This window comes from Chiloscyllium plagiosum, unplaced genomic scaffold (assembly GCF_037043375.1).
Source record: "Chiloscyllium plagiosum isolate Xiang-an unplaced genomic scaffold, Cpla_swu_hap1 HiC_scaffold_50, whole genome shotgun sequence".
In the NCBI taxonomy this organism is placed as follows: Eukaryota; Metazoa; Chordata; class Chondrichthyes; order Orectolobiformes; family Hemiscylliidae; genus Chiloscyllium; species Chiloscyllium plagiosum.
This window is the reverse complement of record NW_028270188.1, coordinates 56,749,552-56,770,036: the sequence shown is the minus strand read 5'-3', so window position 1 is coordinate 56,770,036 and position 20,485 is coordinate 56,749,552. Positions and strand designations below refer to the sequence as shown.

At 50.0% G+C, this 20,485-nt stretch overlaps 1 protein-coding gene across 3 annotated transcripts in view; it reads left to right on the top strand.

Annotated features, from left to right (window-relative positions):
- ttc24 (tetratricopeptide repeat domain 24) overlaps positions 1-20,485 on the top strand; it is a 74,265-nt gene that overhangs the window by 31,015 nt on the left and 22,765 nt on the right. For 2 of the 3 annotated variants that reach the window (XM_087985040.1, XM_087985039.1), the window contains exons 5-8: positions 5,305-5,426; positions 11,317-11,436; positions 12,275-12,366; positions 17,640-17,803. In XM_087985040.1, coding sequence (XP_087841166.1) covers positions 5,305-5,426; positions 11,317-11,436; positions 12,275-12,366; positions 17,640-17,803 — 498 coding nt within the window. The remainder of the gene's footprint in view (positions 1-5,304; positions 5,427-11,316; positions 11,437-12,274; positions 12,367-17,639; positions 17,804-20,485) is intronic. The other variant, XM_087985041.1, reaches the window with a different exon arrangement.

Here is a 20,485-nt window from a genome sequence, read left to right as displayed (position 1 = left end):
CAGGAACAGTACACAGTGTGTGGGGATACAGAATGGGGAGTACAGGAACAGTACACACTGTGTGGGGATACAGAATGGCGTGTACAGGAACAGTATACAGTGTGTGGGGATACAGAAAGGGGAGTACAGGAACAGTATACACTGTGTGGGGATACAGAATGGGGAGTACAGGAACAGTATACAGTGTGTGGGGATACAGAATGGGGAGTACAGGAGCAGTATACAGTGTGTGGGGATGCAGAATGGGGTGTACAGGAACAGTATACACTGTGTGGGGATACAGAATGGGGGGTACAGGAGCAGTATACAGTGTGTGGGGATATAGAATGGGGAGTACAGGAACAGTACACAGTGTGTGGGGATACAGAATGGGGAGTACAGGAGCAGTTTACAGTGTGTGGGGATGCAGAATGGGGAGTACAGGAACAGTATACACTGTGTGGGGATACAGAATGGGGGGTACAGGAGCAGTATACAGTGTGTGGGGATATAGAATGGGGAGTACCGGAACAGTACACAGTGTGTGGGGATACAGAATGGGGGTGTACAGAAACAGTACACAGTGTGTGGGGATACAGAATGGGGGTGTACAGGAACAGTACACAGTGTGTGGGGATACAGAATGGGCAGTACAGGAACAGTACACAGTGTGTGGGAATACAGAATGGGGTGTACAGGAACAGTACACAGTGTGTTTGGGGATACAGAATGGGGAGTACAGGAACAGTACACAGTGTGTGGGGATACAGAATGGGGAATACAGGAACAGTACACAGTGTGTTTGGGGATACAGAATGGGGAGTACAGGAACAGTACACAGTGTGTGGGGATACAGAATGGGGAGTACCGGAACAGTACACAGTGTGTGGGGATACAGAATGGGGAATACAGGAACAGTACACAGTGTGTTTGGGGATACAGAATGGGGAGTACAGGAACAGTACACAGTGTGTGGGGATACAGAATGGGGAGTACAGGAACAGTACACAGTGTGTGGGGATACAGAATGGGGAGTACCGGAACAGTACACAGTGTGTGGGGATACAGAATGGGGAGTACCGGAACAGTACACAGTGTGTGTGGGAATACAGAATGGCGAATACAGGAACAGTACACAGTGTGTGGGGATACACAATGGGGAGTTCAGAAACAGTACACAGTGTGTGGGAATACAGAATGGGGTGTACAGGAACAGTACACTGTGGGGATACAGAATGGGGAGTACCGGAACAGTACACAGTGTGAATACAGAATGGGGTGTACAGGAACAGTACACTGTGGGGATACAGAATGGGGAGTACCGGAACAGTACACAGTGTGAATACAGAATGGGGTGTACAGGAACAGTACACTGTGGGGATACAGAATGGGGAGTACCGGAACAGTACACAGTGTGAATACAGAATGGGGTGTACAGGAACAGTACACAGTGTGTGGCATACAGAATAGGGAGTGCAGGTACAGTACACAGTGTGAATACAGAATGGGGTGTACAGGAACAGTACACAGTGTGTGGGAATACAGAATGGGGTGTACAGGAACAGTACACAGTGTGTGGCATACAGAATAGGGAGTGCAGGTATAGTACACAGTGTGAATACAGAATGGAGTGTACGGGAACAGTACACAGTGTGTGGGAATATAGAATGGGGTGTACAGGAACAGTACACTGTGGGGATACAGAATGGGGAGTACCGGAACAGTACACAGTGTGAATACAGAATGGGGTGTACAGGAACAGTACACCGTGTGTGGGGATACAGAATGGTGAGTTACAGGCTGGTATTCCTCGCCATTGCCCCACAACATCCCCTAAGAGGTCCGGAATCTATTTTCTGAAGGAGAATGGTGGCTGTACCTACAGCGAAAAGGTGTTGCAGACAGTTATTAGATTCCCTACAGTATGGAAACAGGCCCTTCGGCCCAACCAACCCTCCAAAGTGTAACCCACCCAGACCCATTTCCCTCTGAGTAATGCACCTAACACTAGGGGCAATTTAGCATGGCGCCAATTAATCTGACCTGCAGGTCTTTGTACTGCGGGAGGACACCAGAGCACCCGGAGAAAACCCATGCGGAAACAGGGAGAATGTGCAGACTCCACACAGACAGTCGCCCAAGGCGGGAATCGAACCTGGGACCGTGGTGCTGTGAGGTAGCAGTGCCCCCGTGCCGCCCCTCGTTTAAACTTGCTGTGCAAATGATGACACCGACAGCAGGGTTAATGTCAGAGTTACAGAGCAATGGTTGGCTTACGAGGAGAGACTGAATTGACTGGGATTGTATTCATTGGAATTCAGAAGAATGAGGGGAGATTTTACCAAAACACTTAAAATTATGAAGGAAACAGATAAGATAGAAAAAGAGAGGATGTTTTCACTGGCAGGTGAAACTAGGACAAGAGGGCATACCCTCAAGATTAGACGGGGCAGATTTCGGACTGAATTGAGAAGGAAGTTCTTCACCCAGAGGGTTGTAAATCTATGGAATTCCTTGCCCAGTGAAATATTTGACGCCACCGCAGTAAACGTTTTTAAAGCTAAGGTAGGTTTTTATTTGAACAATAACGGAATTAAGGGTTATGGTGAGAGGGCGGGTAATTGGGGCTGAGGCCACAGGAAGATCAGCCATGACCTTATTGAAGGGCCAGATGGCCTACTCCTGCTCCTAACTCTTGTGTTCTGATGTTCCGTGAAGAGTGCTGTTGACTGGATGTCAGTGTCTCAGCATTCCTGCAAGAGCAGTCCCAGTCTTCTCCTGCAGGGGTCAGGATTCTCTCCTGGTGTGATGGTTGGCAGTGAGCTGTCCTTTTGAATTGCCACAGTCCCCCAGGTGGTTAAGGGGACACCCAACAGTGCCATCAGGGAGGGAGTTCCAGTGTTTCCACACTGAAGGAACACCCAATGTACTTCCAAGTCAGTGCAGTGAGTGGTTGGGAGGGCAACTTGCAGGGGGTGCTGGTCCCCCATATCTGCTGCCGTTGTCTTTCAATGGGGTAGAGATCATGGGCTGGGAAGGTACTGTCTAAGGAGCCTCGTAGTCTTGCAGATGATACACACTGCTGCGACTGAGCGTCGGGGGGGGGGGGGTGGAGGCTTGATCATGTGGATCGATCAAGCTGGCTGCTTTACCCTGAACAGTGTCGAGCTTCTCGAGTGTTGTCAGAGCTGCACCCATCCAGGGGCAATTGGGGAGTATTCCATCACACTCCTTGTCAATGGTGGGTGGGCTTTGGGGGGAGTCGGGAGCTCCTGTTCAAGGGGGTGTGACAAAGGAGACATTCAGATGACAGACAGAGGAGGCCAAGATGCAAGGCCCAGATGGATTGGTCCGAAGTTGCCCCAGAGACACAGAGATGTCCAGCACAGAGACAGACCCTTTGGTCAAATTCATCTATGCCGACCAGATATCCGAACCTACTGTAATCTAGTCCCATTTGCCAGCATTTGGCCCATTTCCCTTTAAACCCTTCCTATTCATATACTCATCCAGATGCCTTTTAAATGTTGTAATTGTACCAGCCTCCAGCACTTTTTCTGGCAGCTCATTACATTCACGCTCTGCGTGAAAACGTTACCTCTTAGGTCTCTTCTAAATCTTGCCCCCTCACCTTAAACCTATGTCGTCTAGTTTTCGACTCCCCTACCCTGGGGAAAAGACCTTGTCTATTTGCCCTATCCATGCCCCTCATGATTTTATAAACTTCTACAAGGTCACCCCTCAGCCTCCGACGCTCCAGCGAAAACAGCCCCAGCCTCTTCAGCCTCTCCCTGTAGCTCAAACCTTCGACCCTGACAACATCCTTGTAAATCTTTTCTGATCCCTTCCAAGTTTCACAGCATCCTTCCGATAGAAGGGAGACGAATTGCACACAGTATTTCAACAGTGGCCTAACCAATGTCCTGTACAGCCGCAACATAACCTCCCAACTCCTGTACTCAATACACTGACCAATAAAGGAAAGCATACCAAACATCTTCTTCACTAACCTACCTACCTGTGACTCCACTTTCAAGGAGCTATGAACCTGCAATCCAAGGTATTTTTGTTTAGCAGCACTCCCTAGGACCTTACCATTAAGTGTATAAATTCTGCTAAGAGTTGATTTCCCAAAATGCAGCACCTCACATTTATCGGAATTAAACTCCATTTGCCACCCCTCAGCCCATTGGCCCATCTGATCATGATCCCGTTGTACCCAGAGGTAACCTTCTTCACTGTCCACTACACCTCCAATTTTGGTGTCATCTGCAAGCTTACTAACCACACCTCCTATGTTCACATCCAAATCATTTATATAAATGATGAAAAGCAGTGCACCCAGCACCGATCCTTGTGGCACTCCACTGGTCACAGGTTTCCAGTCTGAAAAACAACCCTCCACCACCACCCTCTGTCTTCTTCCTTTGAGCCAGTTCCGTATCCAAATGGCTAGTTCTCCCTGTGTTCTGTGAGATCTAACCTTGTTAACCAGTCTCCCATGGGGAACCTTGTCGAACGCCTTACTGAGATCCATATAGATCATGTCCACCGCTCTGCCCTCATCAATCCTCTTTGAGTTTTTTTTGAAGAAGTAACAATCAAATTAGTGAGACACCTTTTCCCACGCACAAAGCCATGTTGACTATCCCCGATCATATGTGCAACTCGAACATATGGAGAAAGAGCTGAGGTCAGGGAAGAGTTGTATTTGACATTAGGCATAGAAAGTAGAAGGAGGAGTTGGCCTTTCAGCTCTTCAAGCCTGCCCTGCCATTATAAATGAGCATGTCTGACCACCCAAACCAGTGACCTCTTCCCACTTTCTCCCCATAAACGTTGATTCCTAGAGCCCTCAGAACTGTGCCCGTAACTCCTTGAAAACATTCCATCAATCGTTTTCTTGAGGGGGAGAGGATGCCAATTTGAGGAAATCGACACTGGGGAATTCCACTCCAACTCCTTCAGGTACCTACTTTTGCCACGGTGTTCCAACCAGAAGCCAGTCCAAGCGAGCACCAAATTGCTGTCCAGAAGCCTTTGCATGGCCAATCCACCCTAACCTGCACATCCCTGGGCACTATGGGACAATTTAGCATGGCCAATCCACCCTAACCTGCACATCCCTGAGCACTATGGGACAATTTAGCATGGTCAAAGGGCTATCACAAGCACAATGGGCCTAGTGACCTCCTCCTCAGCTATTGGGTACAGAGCAGAGGGTGGCAAGGGGACATAACAGACTTGGGAAGCTTCCAGGCTCAGGGCTTATGGTCTCCCAGAATTTATCCTAACCTATCTCCCGTTTTGTTTTCCCGAGCACAGGTGATTTCCACGGACAGTGGCAAGCTTGTGAAGGTCTCGGAGCTGCCAAGTTTCGCCTGGGAGATCCCGAGAAAGCCATTCTTTACTACAAGCAGGCTCTAGCTGCTCTGGGCAAATCCCAGGTACGTCTGTTTATTCACTCAGTGGATGCGGGTGTCGGGGGCCAAACCTGTATCTATCGGCCCTTGCAAAGGTTACATTTATGTTTAGGCTTCATTGTCATATACCCAAGAACTAAAATACAGGAGCGCAGCGAAAAGTCTTCAATGTCCCCACACACGGCGCCACCTTAGGTACAAGTAGCTAGGTACAAAAACTTAACAACAAGGCAGAGATAAATAAGGAGCAAAGTTAAAAGCTAAACATTACAGTCTTAGAATCCTCAGTGTGGAAATAGGCCCTTCAGCCCAACCAAGTCCACACCGACCCTGCAAAGAGTGTCCCACCCAAACTCATTCCCCATTATTCTACATTTACCCCTGTCTAATACACTACGGGACAATTTAGCATGGCCAACCCACCCTAACCTGCACATCCCTGGGCACTACAGGACAATTTAGCATGGCCAACCCACCCTAACCTGCACATCCCTGGGCACTATGGGACAATTTAGCATGGCCAATCCACCCTAACCTGCACATCCCTGGGCACTATGGGACAATTTAGCATGGCCAATCCACCCTAACCTGCACATCCCTGGGCACTATGGGACAATTTATCATGGCCAATTCACCCTAACCTGCACATCCCTGGGCACTATGGGACAATTTAGCATGGCCAACCCACTCTAACCTGCACATCCCTGGGCACTATGGGACAATTTATCATGGCCAATTCACCCTAACCTGCACATCCCTGGACACTATGGGACAATTTATCATGGCCAATTCACCCTAACCTGCACATCCCTGGGCACTATGGGACAATTTAGCATGGCCAACCCACTCTAACCTGCACATCCCTGGGCACTATGGGACAATTTATCATGGCCAATTCACCCTAACCTGCACATCCCTGGACACTATGGGACAATTTAGCATGGCCAACCCACTCTAACCTGCACATCCCTGGACACTATGGGACAATTTAGCATGGCCAACCCACTCTAACCTGCACATCCCTGGCACTATGGGACAACTTAGCATGGCCAATCTACCCTAACCTGCACATCTCTGGGCACTATGGGACAACTTAGCACGGCCAATCTACCCTAACCTGCACATCCCTGGGCACTATGGGACAATTTAGCATGGCCAATCCACCCTAACCTGCACATCCCTGGGCACTATGTGACAATTTAGCACCGCCAATTCACCCTAACCTGCACATCTTTGGACTGTGGGAGGGAACCAGAGCACCTGGAGGAAACCCACACAGACAGAGGGAGGAGAATGTGCAAACTCCACACACACAGACAGTCGCCCAAGGCTGGAATCGAACCCAGCTCCCTGGTGCTAACCACTGAGCCACCGTGCCACCCCTCCTTAGTATTAAGTAAAGAAATGAAGCTGAAAGTTCAACCATGGCAGCACCAGGAGGTGGTGAAGTTGACATTTCAGGTGTTACACTATCAGCACAAGTGGCAGCAGTGGGATTCAAACCCTTGCCTCCTTAGAGACTGGAACCTGAAGTCAGCACCTTAGGCCACTTGGCCACGCTCTCAGACTCTGAAGAGGTGTTACACCTGAAACATCAACTTCTCCACCTCCTGATGCTGTCTGGCCTGCTGTGTTCTTCCAGCCTCCTGCCTGTCTACTTTGGATTCCAGCATCTGTGCGATTTTTTTTTTGTCTCTTCAAGTTCAACCATTGCAGTCTTGCTGAAGTGCTTAGTCATGCTGTGCCCCCACTTCCTGCAAGGGCCCGATCCCCATGCTGGCTCAATCTTCCCCAGCTCTCGTCATCGCTGCAGATGCCGCAGGGGGTCCTCCATCACCACGTTGGATCTCAGACCGTCCAGGCCTGATCCAGCCGCCATCCTCGGTCCACACGCCAGGCACCGTGAACCCGCCAAGAGGTGGGGGTGAGCCTCCTTCTTGAACCTCTGCAGTGGTGGAGGATCAGCCACAGAGCCATTCGGGAGGAAGTTCCGGGATCTTTGGCTCCAGCAACGCTGAAGGGACGGCCAATTCTCATTCGGAATGGTGGGGTTTGGAGGGGAACCTGCTCAGAATGGTGTATCTGGTGTCCTGTCATTTCAGATGGTCATAGTTGTTCGTTTGGAAGGTGCTGTCTGAGGAGCCTCAGCAAGTCACTGCCATGCAGCTTGGATACGCTGCTGGTGGAGGGAGTGATTAGATTCCACTACAGTGTGGCAACAGGCCCTTCAGCCCAACCAGTCCACGCCAACTCTCTGAAGAGTAGCCCATCCAGACACATTTCCCTCTGCCTAATGCACCTAACACTATGGGCAATTTAGCATGGTCAATTCGCCCTGAACTGCATATCTTTGGACTGTGGGAGGGAACCGGAGCACCCAGAGGAAACCCACGCAGACGGGGAGGGGTGGGGGGGGGGGAGAATGTGCAAACTCCACACAGACAGTTGCCCCGAGGCTGGAATCGAACCCGGGTCCCTGGCGCTGTGAGGCAGCAATGCTAACCACTGAGCCACTGTGCCGCCCCAATGGATGTCTGTGGTGCCAATCCAGTGGGGGCTGCTTTGTCCCTCGATGGTGTCGAGATTCCCCAGTGTTGCTGGAGCTGCACCCGTCCAGACAAGTGGGGAGTATTCCCTCACACTCCTGACTCATGCCTTGCTGGCTTTGGCGAGGCGTGAGCCAAGGCACGCACTGTAGAATTCCAAGCCTCTGACCTGCTCTTGCAGCCTCTTTCAGGGCTGGCCTGGTTCAGTGTCTGATTGATGGACGTAGGGACCGAAGGTTGAAGGACCAGCAAAGAAAAGATATGTATTTATGTAGCACCTTTCGCAACCACAGAAGATCCCAATGTGTTTTACAACCAGTGAAGCGCATTTTCTGATGTGGGCTCAGTGTTGTATTGTCGGAAATGTGGCAGGTATTTGTGCACAGGATGTTCCCACAAACAGTCGTAATGACCCATGTCATCTATCTTTATTAATGTGGGGTGAGGAATAAGTTTTATTCCCAGACACTGGGGAGAACTGTCTGACGGAGAACGTTTCGCCCTCACCCCACTTTAAAACAACAGCATCTGATATTTTGCATTAAAATGGACAGGCAGCACAGTGTTCCCTCCGACATTGCCCCCTCCCTTAGGGCTGACCCTCTGATACTGCCCCCTCCCTCAGTACTGACCCTCTGATACTGCCCCCTCCCTCAGTGCTGACCCTCTGACAGCAACCGTGCTCCCTCAGCACTAATCTTCTGACAGTGCGATGCTCCCTCAGCGCTGACCCTCCGACAGTGCGGCGCTCCCTCAGCGCTGACCCTCTCACAATACGGTACTCCCTCAGCGCTGACCCTCCGACAGTGCTGCATTCCCTCAGTGCTGACCCTCTAACAGTGTGATGCTCCCTCAGCGCTGACCCTCCGACAGTGCAGCGCTCCCTCAGCGCTGACCCTCTGACACTGCTGCATTCCCTCAACGCTGACCCTCCAACAGTGTAACGCTCCCTCAGCGCTGACTCTCTGTCAGTGTAGTGCTCCCTCAGCGCTGACCCTCCGACAGTGCAGCTCTCCCTCAGCACTGGCTCTCCAATACTGCAAGCGCACCCTCTGCGCCCCTTCCCTCTGTGCTGACCTGCGACAGTGCCCCCTCCATCAGCCCTGACCTTCTGTCAGCGCCCACTCCCCCGGCGCTGACCCTCCGACAGTGTCACATCCGTCTGCACCGACCCTCTGCCAGTGCGGCACTCCCTCAGCCTCAACCTTCTGAGAGTGCCCATGCTCTCAGCCCCGACCCTCCGGCAGCGTGGGACTCCATTTACTTGTTCTGTCAGGTAAGTGGGACGTGCAGGCTTGGAACTTGGATTGGAGGGAGTTCCAACTGGAAGGCTGGTCCAAAATGTAAGAGACCATGGGATCCAAAGTTGGCTTGCCAATAGGAGGCAAAGAATGATGATGGAGGGTTGTTTTTGTAATTGGAAACTTGCCTGTAGTAGTATACCACCAGAATCACCCTTGTTGTTTATTATGTACGTTAACAACTTGGATATCAATGTAGAAGGTGTAATATTGTGCACAGTTCTAGTTGTTACTGGTCTGGACTAGGCCAGACCACTCAAAATATTCTTAAGCAGATGGCCCAGTCCATACGGGTGGCTCAGTGGTTAGCACTGCTGTCTCACAGCACCAGGGTCCTAGGTTCGATTTCAACCTTGGGCGACTGTCTGTGTGGAGTTTGCATATTCTCCCCATGGCTGCGTGGGTTTCCTCCCACAGTCCAAAGATGTGCAGGTTAGGTGAATTAGCCACGCTAAATTGCCCATAGTGTAGGGTGCATTAGTCAAAGGGAAAAGGGGTTTGGGTAGGTTACTCTTCTGAGGGTCGGTGTGGACGTTTTGGGCTGAAGGGCCAGTTTCCACACTGTAGGAAATCTAATCTAATCATAACTTTGCAATTTGTTTTGGTAAGTGTACAGCGAAAGTTACCCAGAGTAAGTTAGCTAGGTTGAGTACCGGTTTTAAAACAGACAAAAAATTATTCACAAAATTACACAATGAAACACAAAGAACCCTTCCAGAATTCAGTCTATCCAACTAGATTTGTGCTGTTCCTAAGAAACACGACAGTGCCAATAAGCAAACCCCCTTATAAAACACAGTAGAAAATGGAACAAATGCTTTACAGGTTGAAGTTAGAAGGGCAGAAGAAGAGAGAGAGAGTTCCCACACAGCTCACTGTTGAACTCCTAACTAGTTCTGGACTGAAACACTCAGCAGAGAGCTGACCACTCCCCTTCCATTATACAGGTCACTTCTAAATCATGACCAGTTTGGCCTGAAGTCTCATTTGCTTACATATAAACAAAAGGCCTCTCAATACCCTTAAAGCTCTGTACCAAACCAGTCCAATCAGAACTGGAAACCTCTGGGGGGGGGGGAAAAACAAGGACACAGTATCCTTGAGAAAAGGAACAGCTTTCAGAAAAAAGGGACCAGTTTCGTGACACTATGCTATCAGAAGGATATTATTGCATGGTGCAGAGAAAATGCACTGCCTGGTATGAAAAGTCTCAGTTGTGAGGAGAGACTGCATAGACCAGAGGGTGTAGTGATAAGCTGAGGAGCAATTGGTTTACAGGAGATCTGAGAGAGAATGTATTCACCCAGAGGGTGGTAGGAGGATGGAACGTGCTTCATGGGAGGCTGGTGGAGACAGCTACTCTCGCAACATTAGAGACGCATCTGGATGAGCACTTAAAATGCCAGAGGACACTAGGATATGGACCAATTACAGGTTAATGGGATTAATGTAGCTTGTTGGTTGGCGTAAACGCATTGGGCAAATGGGCCTGTTTCTATGCTGTATAACTCTAACAAAGCCACAGTCTGATGGCTGCAGAGAGACAGACAGACAGAGAGACAGACAGACAGAGAGACAGACAGACAGACAGACAGAGAGACAGACAGACAGAGAGACAGAGACAGACAGACAGACAGAGAGAGACAGACAGGGAGACAGACAGACAGACAGAGAGAGACAGACAGAAAGAGAGAAACAGACAGAAAGAGACAGACAGACAGACAGAAAGAGAGAGAGAGAGACAGAGAGACCATGAAGGGATTGGTACCCAGGCTCAACAGAGTGCCTCTTAGTGACAAGAGAAATGTGGAACTTTACACTGGACAAGGTTTGAAAAACACCAGCGATGATTAATCGACACGGGTTGTTTACAAGGGAGTTGGGACAATGTCCATATCCCTGGGCACTGAGTGATGTGGGAAATGTGTCAGGAATAAGCACACATTGTACAACCTGGACCTGAGCAACGTATAGGTGAGCACAAAACTACAGAGTGATTCCCTGCGAAGGGAGCTGGATTATTCACATCTTAGGCTGCTTCCTCTTCCCACTTTTATATTTCTGCAGGAACCCAGTGGGTCAGCCCAGGAAAGGATTGTAAACAAACTGACAGATGCCATTCAGTACAAGCTCTCCCTGAACAGTGTGTTGCCCCATGCCAGCGGTATCCCACCCGCCATGCCTTTGGTAAGTGTTTGACATGCAGTGACACCACCTGTATTTCAGAGACCTCTGCATCAGTTCCCAATTCCCAATGCTCAGCTTAATGGTACAGAGTACCGCTGACCCCATTTGCCTCACACCGGCACAATGTTTTAGTGCAGACAAATGGAGAGGCGGCTTTACGCTGTACCTAACTTCATGCTGTCCCCATCCTGGGAGTGTTGGATGGAGAGACAGTGTAGAGGATGCTTTATTCGGTGTCTAACTCTTTGCTGTCCCTGTCCTGGGAGTGCTTGATGGGGAACAGTGTAGAGAAGCTGTAGTGTGTATCTAGCCCAATGCTGCCCTGTCCTGGGAGTGTTTGATGGGGACAGTGTAGAGAGAGCTTTACTCTGTATCTAAACCTGTCCTGTCCCTGTCCCTGAGAGTGTTTGGGGGGCACAGTGTAGAGGGAGCTTTACTCTGTATCTAACCCTGTGCTGTCCCTCACCTGGGAGTGTTTGATGGGGGACAGTGTAGAGGGAGCTTTTCTCTGTATCTAACCCCGCACTGTCCCTGTCCTGGGAGTGTTTGATGGAGACAGTGTAGAGGGAACTTCACTCTGTATCTAACCCCATGCTGTCCCTGTCCTGGGAGTGGGGGGGAACTGTGTAGAGGGAGCTTTACTCTGTATCTAACCCTGTGCTGTCCCTGTCCTGTTAGTTTTGACTGAGCAGGGGGTGAGGGGACAGTGTAGTGCGAGTTCTGCCTTTCTTTATAAGATATGTTTCTTCCCCTCCTCAAAGCAACAGGGTCTTAAACTAACTATCCACTGTCTGTGTTTCTGATGTGATGAACCATTAATGATCTGCATTGTTCACAGAAGTACCTACCTGGAAATTTCCCTCGAACATTGAGGGCTCCCGCTCCTGTCACCCATGGGCCAACAAACGGGCATCAAATGCAAATAATTCAGTAAGTAAGGTGTTACACACTCCCGAGGTATGGAAGAATTTGGAGTTTAGCTGTGGAGGGGCCACTGTTGGACTGGGGTGGACAAAGTTAAAAATCACACACCAGGTTATAGTCCAACAGGTTTATTTGGAAGCACTAGCTTTTGGAGCACTGCTCCTAACTAGGAGTTGTGTGACTTCTAACTTTGGAGTTTAGGGAAGATGCGTTGTCCTGGATTAGATTAGATTCCCTACAGTGTGGAAACAGGCCATTTGGCCCCACAAGTCCACGCTGACCCTCCGAAGACTAACCCACCTAGACCCATTTCCCTCTGACTAATACACCTAACACTATGGGCAATCTAGCATGACCACTTCACCTGACCTGCACATCCCTGGGCACTACAGGACAATTTAGCATGGCCAATCCACATCCTGGACACTCCGGGACAATTTAGCATGGCCAATCCACCCTAACCTGCACATCCCTGGGCACTATGGGACAATTTAGCATGGCCAATCCACCCTAACCTGCACATCCCTGGGCACTATGGGACAATTTAGAACGGCCAATCCACATCCTGGATACTACGGGGCAATTTAGCATGGCCAATCCACCCTAACCTGCACATCCCTGGCCACTTCGAGACAATTTACCAAGGCCAATCCACCCCTAACCTGCACATCCCTGGGCACTATGGGACAATTTAGCACAGCCAATCCACCCTAACCTGCACATCCCTGGGCACTACGAGACAATTTAGCACAGCCAATCCACCCTAACCTGCACATCCCTGGGCACTATGGGACAATTTACCATGGCCAATCCACCCTAACCTGCACATCCCTGGGCACTATGGGACAATTTACCATGGCCAATCCACCCTAACCTGCACATCCCTGGACACTACGGGACAATTTAGAACGGCCAATCCACATACTGGATACTACGGGACAATTTAGCATGGCCAATCCACCCTAACCTGCACATCCCTGGGCACTACGAGACAATTTACCAAGGCCAATCCACCCCTAACCTGCACATCCCTGGGCACTATGGGACAATTTAGCATGGCCAATCCACCCTAACCTGCACATCCCTGGGCACTACGAGAAAATTTACCATGGCCAATCCACCCTAACCTGCACATCCCTGGGCACTACGAGACATTTAACATGGCCAATCCACCCTAACCTGCACATCCCTGGGCACTATGGGACAATTTAGCACGGCCAACCCACCCTAACCTGTACATCCCTGGGCACTATGGGACAATTTAGCATGGCCAATCCACCCTAACCTGCACATCCCTGGGCACTACGGGACAATTTAGCATGGCCAATCCACCCTAACCTGCACATCCCTGGGCACTATGGGACAATTTAGCATGGCCAATCCACCCTAACCTGTACATCCCTGGGCACTATGGGACAATTTAGCATGGCCAATCCACCCTAACCTGCACATCCCTGGGCACTATGGGACAATTTAGCATGGCCAATCCACCCTAACCTGCACATCCCTGGGCACTATGGGACAATTTATCATGGCCAATTCACCCTAACCTGTACATCCCTGGGCACTATGGGACAATTTAGCATGGCCAATCCACCCTAACCTGCACATCCCTGGGCACTATGGGACAATTTAGCATGGCCAATCCACCCTAACCTGCACATCCCTGGACACTACGGGACAATTTAGCATGGTCAATCCACCCTAACCTGCACCTCCCTGGGCACTACGGGACAATTTAGTATGGCCAATCCACCCCTGACCTGCACATCCCTGGGCACTACGGGACAATTTAGCATGGCCAATCCACCCTAACCTGCAGAACTTTGGACTATGGGAGGAAACCGGAGCACCTGGAGGAAACCCACACAGACACAGGGAGAATGTGCAAACTCCACACAGACAGTCGCCCCGAGGGTGGAATTAACCCTGGGTCCCTGGTGCCATGAGGCAGCAGTGCTAACCACTGAGCCACCATCTTGAAACCCCTGGTGGCTTCTCCACCGACACCATCCCCGCCCTGTCCACTGCACCTTCCCTGTAACCGCAGAAGGTTCAACACCTGCCCCTTACACTCCTCGCTGTTCACCATCCAAGGGCCTGAGCCAGGTGAAGCAACATTTCACCTGTACCTCCTCTGATCTTGTGTATTGTATTCACTGCACCAGAACACAGCAGGCCAGGCAGCGTCAGGAGGTGGAGAAGTCGACGTTTCGGGTGTAATCCTTCTTTAAGGCCTGAAATGCCTACTTCACACCTCCTGACGCTGCCTGGCTCTCTGTGTTCTTCCAGCCCCCTGCCTGTCTGCCTTGGGTTCCAGCATTTGTCTCTATCCAGACCTGAAAGGACAGACAGTCCCACTTGGACGGGGGAGGGAAAAGAGGATATGATAACAAGCTAAAAGAAAGGGAAGGAATGGGAGCTGGTTCACAATTTGAGGGTGTTGAACTCAGTATTAAGTGCAGAAGACTGTAACGTGCCTGGTCTGAAGATGAGATGATGGTATTCCAGTTAGCGCTGCGATTCACTTGAACACTACAGCATGCAGAGGACAGACACATCATAGACTCATAGAGATGTACAGCACAGAAACAGACCCTTCGGTCCAACCCGTCCATGCCGACCAGATATCCCAACCCAATCTAGTCCCACCTGCCAGCACCCGGCCCATATCCCTCTAAACCCTTCCTATTCATGTCCCCATCCAGATGCCTTTTAAATGCTGTAATTGTACCAGCCTCCACCACTTCCTCTGGCAGCTCATTCCATACACGCACCAGGTGAAAAGGTTGCCACTTGGGTCCCTTTTATATCTTCCCCTCTCACCCTAACCCTATGCCCTCTAGTTTTGGACTACCCCACCCCAGGGAAAAGATGTTTATCCTATCCATGTCCCTCTTGATTTTATAAACCTCTATAAGGTCACCCCTCAGCCTCTGACGCTCCAGGGAAAACAGCCCCAGCCTGTTCAGCCTCTCCCTGTAGCTCAAACCCTCCAACCCTGGCAACATCCTTGTAAATCTTTTCTGAACCCTTTCATGTTTCACAACATCTTCCCGATAGGAAGGAGACCAGAACTGCACAGAATATTCCAACAGTGGCCTAACCAATGTCCTGCACAGCCGCAACATGACATCCCAACTCCTATACTCAATACTCTGACTAATAAAGGAAAGCATACCAAATGCCTTCTTCACTATCCTATCTACCTGCAACTCCACTTTCAAGGAGCTATGAACCTGCACTCCAAGGTCTCTTTGTTCAGCAACACTCCCTGGGACCTTACCATTAAGTGTATAAGTCCTGCCCTGATTTGCCTTTCCCAAAATGCAGCACCTCGCATTTATCTAAATTAAACTCCATCTGCCACTTCTCAGCCCATTGGCCCATCTGGTCCAGATCCTGTTGTAATCTGAGGTAACCCTCTTTGCTGTCCACTACACCTCCAATTTTGGTGTCATCCGCAAACTTACTAATTATACCTCCTCTGTTAGAGAAAACAAAAACTGCAGATGCTGGAATCCAAGGTAGACAAGCAGGCGGCTGGAAGAACACAGCAAGCCAGGCAGCTTCAGGAGGTGGAGTGGTCGACATTTCAGGTGTAACCCTTGTTCAGGACTAGAGAAGGGTCACAGCCGAAACATTGACTTCTCCACAGCTGATGCTGCCCGGCCTGCTATGTTCTTCCAGCCTTCTCCACTGAGAACAGACATGTGGCCATGCGAGCAGGACGCTGTGTTAAAGTGACCGGCTATGGGAAGGTCAGAGTCCTGCAAAGCGATCACCCAGTCTGCGATTGGTTTCTCCAATTTGCATTAGGTGCAGTGAATACAATACACAAGATCAGAGGAGGTACAGGTGAAATGTTGCTTCACCTGGCTCAGGCCCTTGGATGGTGAGCAGCGAGGAGTGTAAGGGGCAGGTGTTGCACCTTCTGCGGTTACAGGGGAAGGTGCAGTGGACGGGGCGGGGATGGTGTCGGTGGTTGTAGAATGAACTGGAGGCAACGATCCCTGCAAAATGAGGACATTGGTAGTGAGAGCAAGATGTGTTTGGTGATGGAGTTGTCTGAAATGGCAGAGAATGATTCTTTGAACGCAGAGACTGGTGGGACAGAAAGTGAGGACGAGGGGTACCCGATCACGCTGTTGTCAGCGATGGGGGGGGGGGGGGTTGGCAAGGGAGGGAGTACGGGCAATGGGACAGATGAAGTTGAGGGCCCCGTCAACCAGAGTGGGTGGGAAACCACTTTTTACAAAAAGAATATTAAAACTGTTCATGATTGACATAACACAGCCAGAGCAGGGAAATACAAAGACAAGTTCAGAATAATTGTCAATGCCGACATTAACTCTCGCACTCCGCACTCTAATCCGAAAAACAGACGAGCTCAGTGAGACTGATGTGGGACAGGAGGCCATTCAGCCATAGGGTCAGAGAGATGTACAGCACGGAAACACACCCTTCGGTCCAAATCGTCCATGCCCTAACCTAATCCAATCCCATTGGCCAGCACTTGGCCCATATCCCTCAAAACTCTTCCTATTCATGTCCCCATCCAGGTGCCTTTTAACTGTTGCCATTGTACCAGTGTCCACCACATCCTCGGGCAACTCATTCCATACACGCATCACTCTCTGCGTGAAAAGGTTGCCCCTTAGGTCCCTTTTATATCTTTCCCCTCTCACCCTAAACCTATGCCCCTCCAGTTCTGAACTCCCAAACTCTTTTCAGCAAGCAGCCTACAGAATCAAAGTCAAAACATGTGGTGCTTGGAAAGCACAGCCGGTCGGGCAACATCCGAGGAGCAGGAGAGTCGACATTTCAAGCATAAACTCTTCATCAGGAACGTGTGAAGGGCTTACGCTCCAAACGTCGACTCTCCTGCTCCTCGGATGCTGTGCCTTTCCAACACCACACTTTTTGACGCTGATTTGGAGATACCAGTGTTGGACTGGGGTGTACAAAGTTAAAAATCATACAACACCAGGTTAGAGTCCAACAGGTTTGACCTGTCGGACCATAACCCTTGTGTGATTTTTAACATTTTGATGCTAGTCTCCAGCATGCAGTCCTCACTTTCTCCCTGCGGAATCAGACGAGATAGGAGCTCTCGCTTCCTTGAGCTGGAGGTATTATCCAAACATGATAGGCCCAAGGTGGAGCAGGGCGAGTGTTAGAGAAGAGGGCAGAGGAGGGGTGTCTGTGCGGTGAATGCTCCAACCAATGTTTCTCACCTGCACTCCTCACCTCTGTTTCACCCCCTTGTTCCCGAGCAGACAGGGGGAGAACCGAACAGCCCCCGAGCCCTCCAGCTACCTGAGAACACAGCACGTCCATCCGGAGCGGGGACGCTGCCAGGACGGGTTCACGTCACGAGGACCTGCAGGCCCGGGCGCCTCTGCCGCAATCACCGAGAATTCGCTCAGCGGGGATCTGGCAGGTAATGAGCAGCCACAGGTGAGGTGGGCACCGCCATTACTTCACTTTTTAAAATCGGGATTGCTGCCTAACGAGATGGGACCTATCACAGCTTTCAGTTTGAGAGCCACACTCGTACAAAACCATCAGGTCAGTGCAGCACACAGAGGTGGCCGTTCGGCCCGCAGAATCATTGGATTGTGACAGTACACAACTCATACTAGGATCTTGGGGCGGCGCAGTGACTCAGCGGTTCCGGTTTCCTCCCACAATCCAAAAATGTGCAGGTTAGGGTGGATTGGCCATGCTAAATTGTCCCATAGTGCCCAGGGATGTGCAGGTTAGGGTGGATTGGCCAGGCTAAATTGTCCCATAGTGCCCAGGGATGTGCAGGTTAGGGTGGATTGGCCATGCTAAATTGTCCCATAGTGCCCAGGGATGTGCAGGTTAGGGTGGATTGGCCATGCTAAATTGTCCCATAGTGCCCAGGTATGTGCAGGTTAGGGTGGATTGGCCATGCTAAATTGTCCTGTAGTGTCCAGGAATGTGCAGGTTAGGATGGATTGGCCATGCTAAATTGTCCCTAAAAATGTGTTGCTGGAAAAGCGCAGCAGGTCGGGCAGCATCCAAGGAGCAGGAGAATCGACGTTTCAGGCATGAGCCCTTCTTCAGGGATGCTCCTTGGATGCTGTCCGACCTGCTGCGCTTTTCCAGCAACACATTTTCAGCTCTGATCTCCAGCATCTGCAGACCTCACTTTCTCCATGCTAAATTGTCCTGTAGTACCCAGGGATGTGCAGGTTAGGTGCATTAGTCAGGGGTAAATATCTGATAATAGGACAGGGAAATGGGTCTGGCTGGGTTACTCTTCGCTGAAAATGTGTTGCTGGAAAAGCGCAGCAGGTCAGGCAGCATCCAGGGAACAGGAGAAACGTCAATTCTCCTGTTCCCTGGATGCTGCCTGACCTGCTGCGCTTTTCCAGCAACACATTTTCAGCTCTGATCTCCAGCATCTGTAGACCTCACTTTCTCCCTGGGTTACTCTTCGGAGGACCGGTGTTACGACACAAGATAAACCCCTCTGCTAATTTAAACCAGCCACACAGAAAAGATTCACCTCAGGCTATAATCTGTTAAAATTCAAGAGGCAAAGGACTATCCCAGAGGTCACTACTTAAAGTAAAAATTTACAACTTTATCCTTTAATTCCAACAGAGAATATTAAAACCAACAACTATTTACAACTTCTTTCTCTTAAACCTACCTGTTACCTCCCACTCTATAATACTAGTCTGATAAAAATTCTCGATTAAGATTTACAAAAAAGAATCATGTTTCGAAACCAGGCAGCTTTGCAAATTCTCCTTTCTAGATTTTCTCTGTAAATGCTCTCCCTGTCAGCCTCGATGTCCTGCTGCACGTACTCCCCACAGACAGGTATCTTTCAGAGAGCTTTTCAGCTAGCAGTCTACATTTATTGGTCCTTGGCAGTTCTCCCCCAACTGTTCAAAATGACTGGTTTTATACCCCAATACATCGGATTGTTTTATTGATTTTAATATCAGCAAAATACTAAATTCAAATTTGATTGGAGTTTGGTATCTTGGGGCACGGCCAATCTCGGGGCAGAATTTAAACTGATTGGCTGAATTTGAATTTGTTTTTGTTTCATGGTAACCTATCTGCTGCTATTTGTTTCGATGAGGTGTGACATTGTTGCCTTGTTCAGGACTCTCTGTGCTTTGTCAGTCCTGGCTAGCTTTTCAACTCGCTTAAAGGTACAGTCCACCTCTACACCTTCATAACAGCCAGTGTGAACTCACAAGGCGAAAGGGCCTGTTTCCACAGTGAAGGGATTCTATGATCTTCAATCACAGCGCAGAAAGAGGACACTCGGACCATTGAATCCGCAGCATCCCAAAATACACACTCACTCACACCACACTCCCTGCAATCCTGCATTTACTATGGCTAATCCACCGTGCCTGCAAATCCTTGGACACCTCGGTGCAATTTAGCATGGCCGATCTATCTAACCAGAAGGAGGTGATTCACCCCATCGTAGCTACACCGGCTCCCAAAAGAGTTACCCCGCTAGTCCCACTCCCGGCCCTATCTCCATAGCATTCTGGATTCATCACATTCAAGTACAGATCCAGCTCTCTACCTAAACCTTTTTGTTTTGAATCCCTACCGTGTGGCCAGAGGCCATTCAGCCCTTGGAGTCTGCAACCCTCTGAAGAGCATCCCACCCAAACCCTATCTCAGTAACCTCACATTTCCCATGGCCAATCTACCCTAACCTGCACATCCCTGGGCACTATGGGACAATTTAGCATGGCCAATCCACCCTAACCTGCACATCCCTGGGCACTATGGGACAATTTAGCATGGCCAATCCACCCTAACCTGCACATCCCTGAACACTATGGGACAATTTAGCATGGTCAATCCACCCTAACCTGCACATCCCTGGACACTATGGGACAATTTAGCATGGCCAATCCACCCTAACCTGCACATCCCTGGGCACTACGGGACAATTTAGCATGGCCAATCCACCCTAACCTGCACACCCCTGGACACTATGGGACAATTTAGCATGGCTAATCCACCCGAACCTGCACATCCCTGGGCACTATGGGACAATTTAGCATGGCCAATCCACCCTAACCTGCACATCCCTGGACACTATGGGACAATT